At 48.1% G+C, this 16,548-nt stretch overlaps 1 protein-coding gene across 2 annotated transcripts in view; it reads right to left on the minus strand.

The window, feature by feature from the left end:
• Positions 1–1,119: 1,119 nt before the first annotated feature.
• FRMPD3 (FERM and PDZ domain containing 3) overlaps positions 1,120–16,548 on the minus strand; it is a 58,050-nt gene continuing 42,621 nt past the window's right edge. The window contains exons 9-10 of one of the 2 annotated variants that reach the window (XM_049767553.1): positions 7,791–8,615; positions 1,120–5,024 (exon numbers count right to left, since the gene is read on the minus strand). In XM_049767553.1, the coding sequence (XP_049623510.1) occupies positions 2,008–5,024; positions 7,791–8,615 (3,842 nt within the window). In that variant the 3' untranslated portion in view covers positions 1,120–2,007. The remainder of the gene's footprint in view (positions 5,025–7,790; positions 8,616–16,548) is intronic. The other variant, XM_049767554.1, reaches the window with a different exon arrangement.

Raw genomic sequence — 16,548 nt, forward strand, 5'->3', positions numbered from 1 at the left:
CAACTAATTTGGGGGAAATAGTACAAGGGATAGATGTACCCATTCTTTTGGAAAAAGAAGACATAAATTAGTATATATATTTATATAATTATATATTTTATGTTGATATATATATTATATACAGACATCAGAAAATGTATCCTCTCCATGAGGCAGGGGGAGAGGTGAAGGATGGGGCTGAAGGCTGGGGTGTAATGACACAGGTGGGACCTGAGTGGCCAAGACATGGGGTCAAGAAGTGAGGAGAAGAGAAAACCATGTTCGCATTCAAGGCTTGCAGCGGTGTTGGAGGAAATAGGTCCCTCACTGGCTGCCTCTTTGGGCCATTAAATAACTCTGTATGGTGGGAGAAAAGGCAAGGATGGGGGTGGCAGGTGGCTTCTGTAGAAGGAGCTCCCTGAATCCTCACCAGGAGAAATCACCACTGGGCTTGGGGAGGGGGCTGGAGGTACTGTATCACACTAGGGGGTACCAAGGACAGGCAGGGGTGAAGCACAGTGTACATCTTTATAAAACTCACAGAAGAAAGGTATTTTTCACATGGGCCTCTCAAGCCACAATGAGAGAGGCAGACACAGGGAGTGTGCATCAGGACATGGGGCAGATGTAATGGTTGGCGAGAAGCAATCAACAGAGAAGAAACATTGGCTTTCTTTGTTCCCCGTGATGGGAGAATCACTAGGGACTCTGTATCTTCACTCCCAGGCAGGTTGAAGGTGGGCGGGCGGTGGAGGCAGCAGTAGATGTGTGTCTAGGAGGGTTGAAAATAGTGTGATTTCCCTTCCAGATGTTTCCGGAACGAGGGGAGAGAGGAGAGAGGAGAAGAGGAGAGAGAGAGTAAGAGTGAGAGCGAGAGAGAGACAGACAGACAGACAGACAGAGAGAGAGAGAGAGAGAGAGAGAGAGAGAGAGAGAGAGGTGCAAGACTGCACCTGATAAGGCGCTCAGCTTCTTTTCTTAGAGAGACAAATCCACAGGGTCAAAACACAGCCAAAAGCATATACTCAGGATTAACATATCACGCTAGCTTCCAGAAGGTTAAGATATAGTCATCGACATTCCCACCCCACCCCCCGCCCCCCCGCCCCCCACCCCCCCAGACATAGCTATGTCGAACTCCTAAGGACAGTCTGTCTGATAGAGAGATGTGGAGAAGGGCCACATACCAGCCATAGTGTTGAGCCAGACTGTGCCGGCCAGGCAGGCTCCCAGGCCTGCCATGAGTCTTCCCAGGGCAGATGTTTTCATCAGGAACTAGGGGGTTCAATCCCAGATGTTTGCGCCCTAGTGGACTGAGCCACCCTGCCCATCAGTGAGGGCAGGATGTTTTGGGGCTGGCTGGTGTGGAGCTATTGGGCCTGGGGTCTGGGGCTCCCAAGGCTGCCAGCTGATGCAACTGGCCATCCATGGCTCCATAGGGTTGTTTTTCTTCAGACTTACCACCCCCAATGGGGGGGCAGGGCCCTCTGGGTTGACTCCTGTCTGGGGAGTGGGAGCCCAGGGTAGCTAGGCCCCTTGAGGCAGAGTGCCTTCTCTCCTCTCCCAGCACTGGGGCCTGCTGCTTCTGTCACTGGTCCCTGGAGGGGAGCAAATGTCAGGAGTTTAAGACCTCCAGGTGCGCTAGCTTCAGACACCAGATCCCCACCCTCCAAACCCTAGCGGAGCAGGAAGTGATCCCCATGGCACTTCCTGGCTCCAGAAAAGAGAAAATATAGAACTCTGCAGTAGGCAGGCTGAGGAGGGACCTTTGCACTCACAGTGAAGACCAGAGGCTAGGGAACGGGGTGAGGACACTCAGTGTGGCAGAGGCCTGACGGCCTCAGGGCCAGCCTCAGCCCAGGGAGGTGACATCCTGGACACTGAAGGCTCTTGGACACTGACTAGTCCAGAAGACACACACACACACACACACACACACACACACACACACACACACACACACAAGATGCCAGGACCACAAAGCTCACCCCTGGGGCCTCGTTGGGGAAGGGGACAGGCACAGAGGCCCTACTTCATAAAGGTTTTTAAGGAGCGGGTGAATGTGCTCATAACAGTCGCCGAAGTCGGGGAGCTTTGTGGGTGCCCGGTGGTCACCCCTACTGCAGCTGCTGCTGCTTGCTGCTGTTGCTGCTGCTGGCTAAGGTTTCGGGCGGTGGACTCCTCAGCTGCTCGCAGCAGGAAGGTGTAGTTCCTCACCACTTCTTCCACCTTGGCCAGCAGCTCCTGGCGCTGGGCCTCGGAGCGCACGATGAAGACCAGCCGCACGAAGGTCTCGATGAGGCTGCTCAAGACCTGGAAGCTGCCCGTGATGGCGGCCAGCATGCGCGTGGGGCTCTTGTCCACGTTGGCCACATGGCGGCAGGAGGCCCGCAGCTCCTTGAACTTGAGTGCCAGCTCGAGCTTGTACTCGGAGAGCTGCAAGGCGTGGGGCTTGGGGGCCCGAGCCTCGGGGCTGGCTACACACTGCCGCAGGACCGTCAGCAGCTCATTGGTGTCCAGGCGGGCGGCCAGGAAACCATCGGGCAGGCTGTAGGCATGGGCGCGCAGGGCGCTGATCCGGGCCAGGCTGCCCTCGAACGTGGCCGTCCGCAGGTCGATCTCCTGGGTCGGGGCCACCTCGGGGCTCCGGCTCCGGCTCTGGCCACTGCATGCACTCGCGTCCAGCACCTGCAAGGTTCGGCTCACCACTGGGATCACCTGCTCCTCCAGCTTCACACCCGGCAGGAGCTTCACGGGGATGGAGTAGGAGAGCTCATCCTTGCCATCGCTGGCATCGTCGGCCATGTCGCACTTGCGGTAGTAGAAGCAGTAGCGAATGGAGCAGCACTGGCCGCTCTCACTGTCCTCGTCCAACTCGGCCGGCCGCCGGTACACCTCTTCGGGCAGTGAGAACACAGCCACCGGCCGGGAGCCTTTGGACTCGGGGATGACCTGCACGTAGGAGGGGTCTCCCAGGGTGGGGGACTCCCGAGCCTGGCTCGGGGGGCCCAGGCCTACTGGGAGGCTCGCTTCTGCCTCTTGGCCCTCCCGGGGCAGCAGCCCCAAGGGTGGGTGTGGGTAGCTGTCCGAGGTCACTGAGGCCCTGTCCCCTTGGTCCAGCTCCCCGATACTGTAGCGGCGCATTAATTTGCGGTAATTGGGAGCCCCCAGACACTCGCCACCCGAGGCACATGTGGTCAGGCACGAAACCCTGCTCTCAGGGTCTGAGCGGCACTCCCGCGACTCCAGGCTGCCTTGAAGGGAGCTGCTGAGGCCCAAGCCGGTGGCAGCTTCGGGATGCGGCTGCGGGGTCGGGGTGAGCTGCTCTGGCTCCCTTTCCCGGAGGCTGGGCACTGGTGTCTGTGGGGCCTGTGGCCGGCCCCCGCGGCAGATGCGTTTGCAATCGCAGCTGCGCCTCTGCTCTCGGGACATGCCGGGCCCCTGCTGCACCGGGCTGCTGCGGAGCTGGCAGCTGCAGCGGCCGGGAGCCGGGGGTTGCAGGTACTCGGGGGCGGTCAGGTCCCCCTGGCTGGGTGGCTTGAGGAGCTCCTCGAGAAACTCCAGCTCATACTGCTTGACCTTCTGCAGCTGGGCCTGCCGCTCATCCGTCTCCTTCTTCTGGCGAGTTGGGAAGGTGGCAGAGAATAAACTGCGAAGGCGGAAAGGGCCTCGGGATGACTTGGCCTTCGCAGAGCCTTTGGAGGCCAAGGGGGCCCCTTCGCCCGCAGTTTCCAGTTTCCTGGACGGCATGGTGCTCGCCTGCCGGCTGGGGGCCTGGGGCTTCAGTGGACTGTGTCCTCGAGGTTGGCCGCTGGGGCTGGGACCCCGCGGTTGGCAGCTGGGGCTGAGGCCTCGAGGCTTGCTCCTGGGGCTGTGGCCCCGGGGCTGGCAGCTAGGGCTCTGTAGAGCCAACGGGTAGCTGGTGCCGGGAACCAGGCTGGTTTCTTCCAGCTGGCTGCTTTGGACGGTGCTCTCCAGCGGCCCTTTCTCCCCTGAGCTGGAGATGGCATTCTGCTTATACAGGGCAGGCTTAGCACCCTCAGGCCCACCCTTCCCTGCCACCTCCCCAAGAGACGGCTTGCCAGTCACCTCAGCACTGACTTGGGAAAGATAGCTTTGGGGAGGGAAGCTGAGAGCATGCAGCCTGTCATCTGGGGAGGATGATTTCAGGCTGTCAGCCCAGCTGTCCTTGGCAGCCCTAGGGCTGGGAGAGGAAGCCTCACTGCTCAGCTGCTGCTGTGGCTTCTGAGCAGCCTCGACTGCATCAGGGCCCCCTTTGAACTTGAGATGCTTGCTAGCAGTGCTGCCCACTAGGCTCACGTCTGGCCTTCCCACGCTGGCTTCTAGCCCTTTCTCCCCACTGCGGGGACTGCTGCTCCCCAGGCCACTCCCAGGGTTGGCCAGACTCTTAGTGTGAACGACCTGCTGGAGGGCGGCTGAAATGATTGCTGGGCTTACACTGTCCTTTGGGTCTAGGATCAGCTTGGGGCTCAGCCGGACCTCGTTGGGCAGGTTCTCCCTCTGCTCAGAGACCGGCTCTTCACTGAAGGTTGGGGTGGTTGCCCTCAGGGACATCTCGAGGCCCACTCGAGTGTGCACAGGGCCTTTGTCCTCAGAAACCGAGGGCAGCAGGCTCAGATTCTTTTGCTCATTTAGCTGTGGGGACAGTGCTGGGTGCATGGCCAGGGCATACGTTCTCTCTCGCTGGGGCTGCAGCTCTGATGATGGCAGCTTCCTTCTAGCACTAGGGTGGGCAGGACTCTGGCTGGTGACAGCGGGCTGGAGGGAGAGGTTGGAATCCGGGCGCCCGAGAGAGTAGGGGGCTGCAAGGACAGCCTGTGCTGAGCAACTCTGAATCCGGAAGGGCAAGTCCTTGCGGGCCAGGAGACTGTCCTTGTTGAGATGCTGGGCCAGGAAGTAGGTAGTGTTCTGGTGCTGTTTCATGGCAGACATCATCTCTGACATGTCAGTGAGTTCCGAAGAGTTGGTCTCATGGCCTGAGTCCAGCGACGATTCAGGGGTGATTGTGGCCAGCACAATCAGACCTGCAGGAACAGGAACAGGGCTTGCTGCATTTACTCATACCAAGTCCAAATGTAGCCAGAGTGAGTGTCTAGGGCACCACTGTTGCTCTGCAGAGTTTTAAGCTGGGGAGACCAGACCCAGGGAGTGGAGGCAGGACATCAGGGTCAAAGGTGGGACAGGTGGAGGAGACAATGACAGGTCAGCTGGAGGAGGGTTGATAAAAAGGCTGAATATCAAAAAGCAACAAAAGAGCCCAAGCCCAAGAGAAGAGCGGGGCAGTTTAATGCAAAATTAACATGCAAATCACATGCAAAACAATATACTACTAATCACTATTTTTAGCCTTAGTGGCTAGGAAATTTTTGTTCCTTGTCCTGAAGATGGTTGGCAAAGAATGGTTCCTCTGTCTGGCCAGACCTGTCTAGAACCATTGCAGCTGAGGCCTTTAGCTGAGTTTGTCCTCTCTTAGGGGCGCTTCATGGACGCTGAGCCTGAGAGCCAGTTCTTGGAGCATCCAATAGAGAGAAATCGTCAGTCCCAGGGATTGTACACAGGGAATGGCCTCTAACCAAACCTGCCGTCAGAGACAGGAAGGCTAGGGTCATTTGGACTCCAACTTCTTAATTCTGTGCACACTTACTTCACCTCACATGATCATTTTTATTCCTTCCCATTACTTTTATGTGAACCTCTTTATTTTTTGAAGCCAGGTTATACTTGGCTGTACTTGGGTGCCAGGGGTTGAATCCAGGCCTTTTGTATGCCAAGCATGGATTTTAACTTGTTGAGCTATACCTACAGTCTCTGACCTATTCTTTTTGTTTTCTTTTTTTGTTTGTTTGTTTTGGGGCCACACCCGGTGACGCTCAGGGATTACTTCTAGCTATGTGCTCAGAAATCACTCCTGGCTCTGGGGATGCTGGGGGATCTAACCTCAGTTCATCCTAGGTCAGTCGTGTGCAAGGCAAACGCCCTATCACTGTGCCACCGCTATGGCTCCATTTGACCTATTCTTTTTAAGGTACATGTGGAAGGAGGTATGGATGTATGACTATGTGTGCACATCTGATAAGAGCCTTCACCAAAAGATGCATATATGGGAGGGAAACTGGGAGTTGTCACTGTGTCTTATGGCTGTCTGAGCAAATTACCATGAATAACAATAGCTACCTTTCATAGAGTCCTTAGTAAGCTCTAAGCAATGTTTAAACTCTCCACCTCAATTTAATCTCACAATAAGCCTGTGATATGTTAACTATCATATCCATGGATGGTGGCTGACAAAAGGGAGGCTCAGCAAGGGTAAGTAGCAACTGAAGGTGAATGAGGAGACCAGCACTGGGATCCACCTAACTCAAAGCCCTTTACCCTTAAGCAGAAGAATGATGTCAGACCTGAGTAGGGGTGGCCTTCTCCTTCCCGAATCCCAGGTCAAATGGCTCATTGGTCATTTTGTTTCCTTCACCTGTGTTCCTGTCATCCTATATCTTTTTGTTTGTTTGTTTTGGAGTTGCAGCCAGTGGCGCTCATGGGTTACTCCTAGCTCTGTGCTCAGAAATTGCTCCTGGCAGGCACAGGGAACCGTATGGGATGCTGGGATTCGAACCACCGTCTGTTCTGGATTGGCTCCATGCAAGGTAAATACCTTACTGCTGTGCTATCTCTCTGGCTCCCATCCTATATCTTGATCACTGTGTTCTGACCCTATATCTAGGCCTGGCTCCATAGCGGCCTGGAGCCCTGATCCCCAGGATTCCACAGCAGACCATTTCCATGAAATGGAATGGCCAAAGCCAGAGCACCAACTGAAGTTGGGCAAATGATCCTTGACATCCACAGTATCATGGCTTCCCTGATCTTTGAATGAGATCTGGCTAGGCAGCGGTCTGACACACCATGGCTTGGCTCCTGGCTTGGGAAGAAGCTCTGTCATCTGCAGGCCCTTCCTGGTCAGGACAAGGGAAAAAGAGGTAAGAGAAAGGGGGAAATCTATAGAACTGAGCTTAGCATGGCAGGAGACGGAAAGTGGGGGAAGGTTTGGGGAAGACCTGGTGGGGCAGGTAGTGTTGGAACACTGTAAGAAACCATATCATTGTCTGTCAATCATAGTGACAAAAATGAAAACAGACATTGGAACTAAAGACGTATTACTGTAGGGAGGTGCTTGTTTGCATGCAGTTGACCAGAATTTGATCAGTGGCACTGTTGTGTGTCCCTTGAGCCTTACCAGGAGTATTCCCTCAGTGCAGAGTCAGGAATATGCTCTGAGATCTGCCAGGTATGGCCCCCAAAGAGAAAATAGTAATAATCACTAAAAATGACAAATCTTGTATTTTTTATTATAAAAATGAAACATTTAGAGGGCCAAACCAACAGTAGAGTGGGTAAGGTGTTTGCTTTGCATGTAGCTGATCCAGATTCAGTCCCCAGAAACCCACATGATTCCCTGAGCCTGCCAAGAGTAATTCCTAAGCAAAGAGCCAGGAGCAAACCCTGTGCACCATTGGATGTGGCCCAGTGGTCGGCAACCTTTTTTTTCAACTGAGCCAAATCTCGCCAAAACCATGACTGAAATTTATTTTGAGAGCCACACAGGGCGCGCACTGACAGAGGCTAGGAGCAGAGTCCTGAGTCCTGGAGCGGCCACTCGGCACACAGAAGAGCCAAATTAAAAGTGTAAAGAGCACATGTGGCTCGAGAGCTGCAGGTTGCCAACCACTGGTGTGGCCCAACGCCAGCCCCCATGAAACATTACCAAAAAAGACAGAGGGGAAACAAGCTATTACCTGCTGTCTGTGGGGGTGGCGGGTGGGGTCCATCCTCAGAGGCTGCCAGGGCTTCAAGAGCTTGCAGAGTGGACACCAGCGCATCATCTAGCTCCTGGGCGTGATCTCGGACGGTCCTGGTCTGGACACTGTCGATCAGTGTCACTGGAATCTCGTCATACAGGAGGCCCCGCAGGTGGCGACCTTGCTCCTGGCTCTGGACAGCTCGGCGCTTGGAGTCATCTTCGTCAGAACTGTTGTCTCGGAACCCAGGTGGGGGGGCTGCTGCGATGGCAGGCAATAGAGCCGTGCTCTCATCTTCCTCCTCCTCTTCCTCCTCGCTCCCAGGTGGTGGGAGGGACATCAAGTCTACCATATTGTCCCGAGAGGCTCCGGGCTTCCCACCTTTGCCAGGGCCAGGTGGCTCTTGGTATTTGGCCTTGCAAGAGTCACAATAAAAATTCACGGCCTCGGCCCCCAGCGAAGTGTCCAAGGTGTAGGAGCGGCTCCTGCTGGCACACGGCTCGTGGTCGAGGCTGGCGGCATCGAAGTCATGGGGGACCACCTCATAACCTTGGCCCGAGCTTTTGGACGTGGGGTCAGATTTGGTTCGGGGTCTTGTCTCCTCGAAGAAGATTAGGTTCTCCTTGAGGTCTCTGTGGCTTTCCTGGTCCTTCCTTTGCTCCCGCATGTGGAGGTAGCAAAAGCTGACCAGCTCAGAGTCGGCAGGCGGGGTCGCGCTGCGGCTCGGCTTCCGGGGGCTTGTTCCCATGCTGCCCACATAACTACTCTCCTTTTTCCCCAGGTGGCCTCTAGGGACAGGGCGGTGGACACTGTGCACGTAATCTAAATCCAGAAAGAGAAGCAACAAGTGAGCTCTGGTGCTCAGAGCAAGGCTCAGTCCCCCGGGGGCGCACTTGCTACTGGCTTGGGGAGCAGACCTTCAGTTGGGGCACAGGGACCGAGGGTAGAGTGCCACCTGGTGGCTGCACGTCAGAGGCAGGCGACTGAACAACGTCACTGGCAAGATTGAAAGGTGAGGAGGGAAAATGGAATGGCCAGAGCTGCTAATAGTCCCGGGCACATTATTTTAACTTTTGCTTTTTGGCCACACGCTGTGGTGCTCAGGGATCACTCCAGCAGGGCTCAGGGGAGCATGTGTGGTTCAGGGAATCAAACCCGGGTTGCCTGCATGCCAGACAAGCGTCCTGCCTGCTGTACGATTGCTCTCTCCCCCACCCTGTCACTTCTGACAGAGAGAAAGGCAGAGAGTGGGAGCGAACACCTTTAATATCTGGGTCCAGTTGGATGCTTTATGTCCTGTCTGGTTTCAGATCTTGTTTTCCGTAAACTATTTCAAGAGGTGAAACTTGCTGTTACCCCACCTTATTATGTCTTTGTCCCTGCTTCCACCCCTTCCAGAGCCCTTGCTGACCCATATGACTCTGTTGCACTTATGTTCTGTTGATTTTCACTTTAGTAGAAGAAAATGATGAGATCAGGCACATTCAGGGAGGTATGACCCGTAGATGAAAATTAGTGCGACAGATTATGTTTGCTTCAGTGGCAAGGTGCTAAACAGCCTACAAGTACTGCCCTATAATTTGCATTTGAATGCAGATGGTTACTCTCAGATGAATAGAATAGAATTGAGAGTCCAGAGACAGGTATCTGAACAGTTTATCTTGGAAGTTGAAGGCCAGTGGAGAGACCCTAAAGAATAGAGCTACTGCGAGGATGTCTGGATTCTAAATGTATCAGACATATGAGAAACACACATTGATGGGAGGAAGGTGCGAAGAACAGTCACAGAACCTCTTGAACCCATACTCCTTCTCTGTAAGGCGAGATTGCCTGCTTCACGGGGCAGGTAGCAAAATGTTTCTGATAGGCTGCTTCAAGTAGTTTTTATTTAACCAAATTTACTTAGAAGTATGTGAGAGAGAGGAGAGGAAATATGTGTTCATGAGAGAACATGGGCTTCTTCGAAGTGGACAAAGATACCAAGATAAGCAAACAAGATATGTGTTCAATGGAGAACACAGACTTGAAGAGCAAGCCTAATTGACAGCTTTGAATGAGGAGAGGTGAGTGCATCTGAGCATTTTCTTCAGAAAATGGATTATTACTTTTATTGTGGTTGGGAGAGAGTCATGCCACATATGGCAATACCATGTCATGCTGGAGATGGAGTCAGGATCAGCTGCATGCAAAGCAAACGTCTTGCATTACTTATTAATGGCTCTTTGTGAGTTTGTTCTGTGTCCCCAGCTTATCTGTGAAAATAAACTGCAGGGCATATATTTTCAGCAAATTGATAGATGGCAAGCAAGCACTGACTCTGGTGAAGGCCATTCAATTTAATCCTCACAATTTAGTGTGGGAGGGGCAGTCTTCCCATTTCATACAAGAAACACATTCAGTTGGTTATGTGACTTACCCAAGGTCCTATAACTCATAAACAGCTGATTTTTAATTTTACTTAATTATTCAGGAGTTTTGGGCCACCTATGGCAGTGCTCAGGATTCATTCCTGATTCTGCATGCAGGGATCACTCTTGATGGAGCTTGGGGGTCTTATGGAGTGTCAAAATTGAACCCAGGCTGACTATATGCAAGCAAGCACCTTACATACTCTACCATTTCTCTGGCCCCCGAAAATCATGCTTTTAACCAATACACTATAGCTCATCATAATAGTTAAGATATGTGAAAACAAAATCATAACATGCGTTTCAAATTCCAATTTAAGCAGAATTAAGGTGTCAGTGATGTGTTTAACTGAAGCGTATCAAGCTATCCTGAAATCACTGTCCTAGCTCTGAGTAACAGTGTCCCAACTCACATGAAGCCAACGCTGTTTGAAAGAGAAAACTATTTCAAGGTAATTTATTAAACAAAGGAAAAAATTTAGTGTTGGGCATATGATGAACTCTCAATAGTTATAAAGAGAGGATAAATGTGTTTTGCACTGTGAAAGGACTTTGTGGGTTCATCCTACTCAATCATGTCAAAGCCCTCCTGCAGTTTTATTGTCCACAGTTTACAGATGAGAAAAATTTAGTTTATAGAACTTGCTCAAGATAACACAGCTCAGATGGGAGCTAGGTAGTAGAACTCAAATCACTTTGACTTCTGGCCTTTTACTTTTTCAGAAGTTCTCTAAATAAAGTTATTATGAGATAGGAAAGATGCTGAATTTCACTGCACAATTGCTATAGATTTTGGTTTCAAATATGGGGACCACAAGTAGGGTGCAACAATTATGAGAGGTTACAAACAGTATTTGTTTATTTGGTTTTAAAGACATACCTGGTAGTGATCAGGACTTACTCTGGCTCTTTGCTCAGGGATCACTCTTCAGGCTTGGAGGACTACTACATGGAGTTCTGGGGACCAAATTTGGGTTGGCTACATGCAAGACAGACATCGTAGCCACTGTCTTTCTGGCCCCTTACTATTGTTATTAAAAACAGGATGTGAGGACCAGGTAGTGGCAACAATCCTTTGGTGAAATCTGGTAGCTCAAAAGGCTAGAGCACATGGTTTGCCTGTGGGAGCCCCTGGCTCAGTCCCTTGCAACACATTATTTCCTCAGGCTTGGCAAGGAGTTACCCTACACTGCACTGTGCCCCTTCACCCAAACAAACAAAAGTAAGTCAATTAAGTGTAACCACAATGAGGGGAGGGGACTCAATTCAGACCTTAATGATTAAATATAAAAAGTCTGACTCAGCTGGGGTTCAGTATATTGACCCTGGGAGATTTGGGGGAAGATGTACACTAGGTGGTCACTGAACTAAGAGAACACCTTATCAGTTGAGGATACCGGTAACTCCTGAGCACTTACACATGTTCAACACAGCTACCAAGTGCCAAGTACCTATATGCACTATGCAGTTAGCACTACTTGGTCATCAGATTCCAGGGCATGTCCAGTAAGCATGTTGGCAAGTTCTTATAGACTAGGGCCAGGGCTCTGATGGTGATTTTCCTCCATGTAAGACAGAAAGTATTTTCAGACTGTGAAGACCAGGTAATGGACGGACTGCTACTTGATCCTGTGATTTACAGCTCAGAAGAGCAGCATGAGACGATGCAAGAGAAAATGTGCCTGGAAAAGTGCAAAGTGTGTCTCCAGTCTGAAGATTAGAAATGCCAGTACAGACAGGTGCTGCTGGCTGCAAGTTTGGACAGTGTGCCTCCCAGATGGTGAACCTGCCTGGAACTTCCCCAAGGGGTTGCCCTAGTCTGTCCCTCTGTATTCAGCCAATGAGAAGACAGATTTGGAAAAAAAAAGGCTCACAAAGAACAGAGTGGTAATCCAACTTGAGTTATATTTCAAATTACACACCATTTATATATAAACAGACTCACTCAGCATGGCACAGATTCAGCCAGCTTCCTGTTAGCCTTGGATTCTACAGTCTAATAATCATTATTGGTCATAGTAATGGAGAGCTGGAGCCATGGTGAAAACATCCTGTTCTTTCTGACTCATCAACAAACAGAGACTGTTATATTCAGTATAGCTTTTGCACTCTTCAGCTACACAAAATTAGTAAGACAAACATGAGACAAATATTTTAGCTAGTAAGTAGAATATTCATCAGACTCAACACTTTTCTAAGTTACCTTAGTAAGAAACCATGATACTAAGTGGGAAGTATAGCCTCAACTGGGGTCCCCAAATTCTTATTTTTCATAATCTCCTACCAGCATAGTGTAGGGGGCAAATTGACATTTGTCTAAGCCTTGTTTGAAATTGTGTCTTTAAGTCTGGTTATTGTTCTGTTGTGGCAACTGAATTTCCTACATAAAATCCAGGGGATATTGACTGCACTGATAATACTAGTTTGAATTGAATTGCCTGATTGCCCCAGCATACACACTAGATTACAAGCTTGGAAAGGGCACAATTCTTTCTCTGGTGTCTGATCCACAAAGTGTACTTAAATCCTTGCTGAATGGGCAGGGGATATGGCATAATTACTAGAACATATACCTAGCATGTTTAGTCTCTGAGTTCAATTCCTGGTACCACATCCTTTCCCCTTCCAGCACTGGCTCAAGTACTATCAGGTGTGGCCTCAATGGTTACCATTCACTACATCATGAAAAAGAAGTGTATGCCACATGAAATTAAGTATACAAATCTATGGGCCAGAGATATTGCTTACGTGATAGAGCATAAGCCTAGTATTGTGAGACACACACTAATTCCCTGCACATCATGACTCCTAGAGAACATCAGTATATAGTACTGATGAAGAGTGCTGCCAAGCACTGCCTGGAATGACACCCCTCATCAAATAAAGAAATAGTTATTGAGTGAACAAAGTTTTTCTGATACCAACTTTGGAGAAACTACTGATAAATGCCAAAAGATAATTCTTTCTCTTTAAGTCTCCATTTTCTCTTTTACATGTGTCTCAGAGAAGAGGTTATTGTCTTAAAATAATATATATTGTCTTAATGATGATAAGACAATAGTAATATTGTCTTAAAAGTTTTGTCAGATGAACACTGAGTTCCTGTATCCAGATAGATTATTATTTTACATTGAAGGAATAGTACCATTTCATGAACAAACAATAGATTAGGAAGTTCATAGCCTTGAAACTAGCTTTGCAAGAAGCATTAAAGGAGCTTCCCTAAAGATAAGTCCAAGTTCACAAATATCCATAACTTCTGAAAAATGATGGCAATAAAATGTTTCATATCAGTAATTTCACTCAGCGTCTATAGCCTGAACACACCAAACAAGAGAAACAGGGTGGCAGGATGGGCCAGAAAACTGAATCCAACATTCTGCTTCAAATAAGAGAAACATTGAATTTTCAGAATAAACACAAGCTCAAAGTCAAAGACTGGAGGCGCTGAAGTGATAGCATAGTGGGTAGAGTCGATGTCTTGCACATGGCTAACCTGGGAACAATTTCTGGAATCTCTTATGATCTCCTAAGCCTTCCAGGAGTTGATTTCCAAGTGCAGAGTCAGAAAACCCCCTGAGCACCACTGGTGTGACCCAAAACCAAACCAAAACATCAACCCCAAAAAACAAAGCCAAACAAACTTACAAGCAAATATTTTTTTAAAAAAGGCCAGAGTAGCCATACTTATATCAGACCTAAGAGATTTCTAAATAAAAATGGCTATAAAGTATTGAAATGATCATTTTATAGTGGTTGACAGATAAATACAACAAGAACTCATATTCAAACATATAGTCACCCAATGACAGACCATCAAAATACTGAAAACAGCTTCTAATAGACATGAAAGAGGATATGGACAGCAGCACAGTAGGAGTAGGATACTCTCATTCTCCTATTACTGCTGGGTAGATAAAATAGGTGAAAATTCAACATGTAAACTCTGACATTGAAGGAAGAAATGGAAAATACAGACCTAGAATACATATACAGGGTCATTCATTCTCCCAAAAGTTGGGTATACATTCTTCTCTAGTGCATATGGGACATTATCCATGATAGACCACAAACTGGGTCACAAACCAAATATCCATAAAATCAAGATGATAGAAATCAAACAAATTATCCTTTCAGGGTGCCGAAGAGGTGGCGCTAGAGGTAAAGTGTCTACCTTGCAAGCGCCAGCCTAGGAAGGACCGTGGTTCGATCCCCCAGGGTCCCATATGGTTCCCCCAAGCCAGGGACATAGTCAGGAGTAACCCCTGATCTTCAAACGGGTGTGTCCCCCCAAAAATCAAAAATGTTATCCTTTCAGGATTTAATATATTAATTATTGTATAAATAAATAAATTTAACATATAAATTATCATTTCAGGAATTAACAGTAATCAGAAATGAAGAAATTTTCAAAAAATTGGAAATTAAAAAATAATTTATTACAAAGATTTTATGGGTAAAATATGCTTACAACATTGTGGTTACATAATTTTTATTGCTATTTAACATTTTTTTTTGTTTGGGGGCCATACTCATTGATGCTCAGGGCTTACTCCTGCTCTGAACACAGAGATCAATCCTGGTGAATTTAGAGGAATATATAGGTGCTGAAAATTGAACCTGGGTCAGTCTTGTGTAAAGCAAGCACACTATCACTGAACTATTTTTTGGGCCCATAGGAAAGAAAAGAAAGAATAGAAAGAAAGAAAAAGAAAGATAAAAGGAAAAAAGAATGGAACAAAAGAAAGAAAGAAAGGGAAGAAAAGAAAGAAAGAAAGAAAGAAAGAAAAGAAAGAAAGAAAGAAAGAAAGAAAGAAAGAAAGAAAGAAAGAAAGAAAGAAAGAAAGAAAGAAAGAAAGAAAGAAAGAAAGAAAGAAAGAAAAATTCCCAGAAGACTGTAGCCATGAGGCAGACAGGACCATAACCAGCTGTGGTGGTGGTCTGTTTTATAAGTCAAAAGAGCCATTTTGACCTCATGCCTGTGATCCCAGAGAAGAGTACAACCACACCACTTTGCTTCATGGCCACATATTTCTGGTAGTCAATGAAATCTACCATAACACATAAAAAAACCACCAGACACTACAAAGGTCACAATAGGAAAGCAACACAGAACCCCATCTAGTATCAGCCACTTATATAGACACTCTGATAAGGACTTTAGAGAGGAAATGCTGAAGATATTCAAAGAACTCAAAGAAACCATGGAATAGATAGCCAACAGGAAATGAGAGTACAAATGAATAAACTTCAAACAGAAATGACAACTCTGAAATGATGAAATGAAAAACTCAATGAAAGGCTCACCAGCAGAGTAACAGTGCTTAGGACAGAATCAGTGAGCTGGAAGATGAGCTGCATCCACACAGCAGAAGTTGAAAAAAATACCCTTAAAATACAAACAGAAGATAGAAAAATCCTCAAAATAAGCCAACAGACAACAATAGACCTTTGAGATAAATTCAACAGAAAGAACGTAAGTGCCATTGGGGTCCCAGAGAGCAAGAAAGAAAACCCCTATGAAGAAGCAACAGTCAAATACATCCTTAATGGGAAGTTTACAGAGCTGAAGGCTTTAATTAATTCTTCCAGAGCTGTGGATTTAATTAATCCACCCACATCGTGGATGCTTGTTAACAGCTCAAGTACCAGATAGAGTACCAGCTAAAAGAGACCCAAATAAAAGCACCCCAAGGTACATCCTAGTCACAATGATGAAAATCATAGAGACATAATGCTGAAAGCAGCAAAATAAAACAAGGAAATTACATACAAAGAATCACCCTTAAGATTTACAGCAGATTTATCACATGCAAACCTCCAGGCCTGAAGGCAGTGAAGGGATATAGTGAAAACAAATCAGTGAAATGAATGTCTCAACAAGAATAATTCAAGCAACCAGATTTTCATTCAGGTTTAAATGAAGGATACACAGCTTCAAGAATAAACAACAACAACAACAAAAGAATAAACAACAGCACAGGAACTTTATAAAATAAAAAACAGCCTTAAAAAAAGAACTGGAGCGGCTGGAGAGATAGCATGGAGGTAAGGCAGAAGGACGGTTGTTCGAATCCCAGCATCCCATATGGTTCCCTGAGCCTGCCAGGAGCGATTTCTGAGCACAGAGCCAGGAGGTATCCCTGAGCACTGCCAGGTGTGACAAGAAGAAAGAAGAAAGAAGAAAGAAGATGAAGAAGAAGAAGAAGAAGAAGAAGAAGAAGAAGAAGAAGAAGAAGAAGAAGAAGAAGAAGAAGAAGAAGAAGAACTGGAGGGTCTTCTTTATGGCAAGACAAACCCCGTAAACATGCCAAACTTCTGAAGAAGAAGAAGAAGAAGAAGAAGAA

Source organism: Suncus etruscus, chromosome X, assembly GCF_024139225.1.
Source record: "Suncus etruscus isolate mSunEtr1 chromosome X, mSunEtr1.pri.cur, whole genome shotgun sequence".
NCBI classification, from domain to species: Eukaryota; Metazoa; Chordata; class Mammalia; order Eulipotyphla; family Soricidae; genus Suncus; species Suncus etruscus.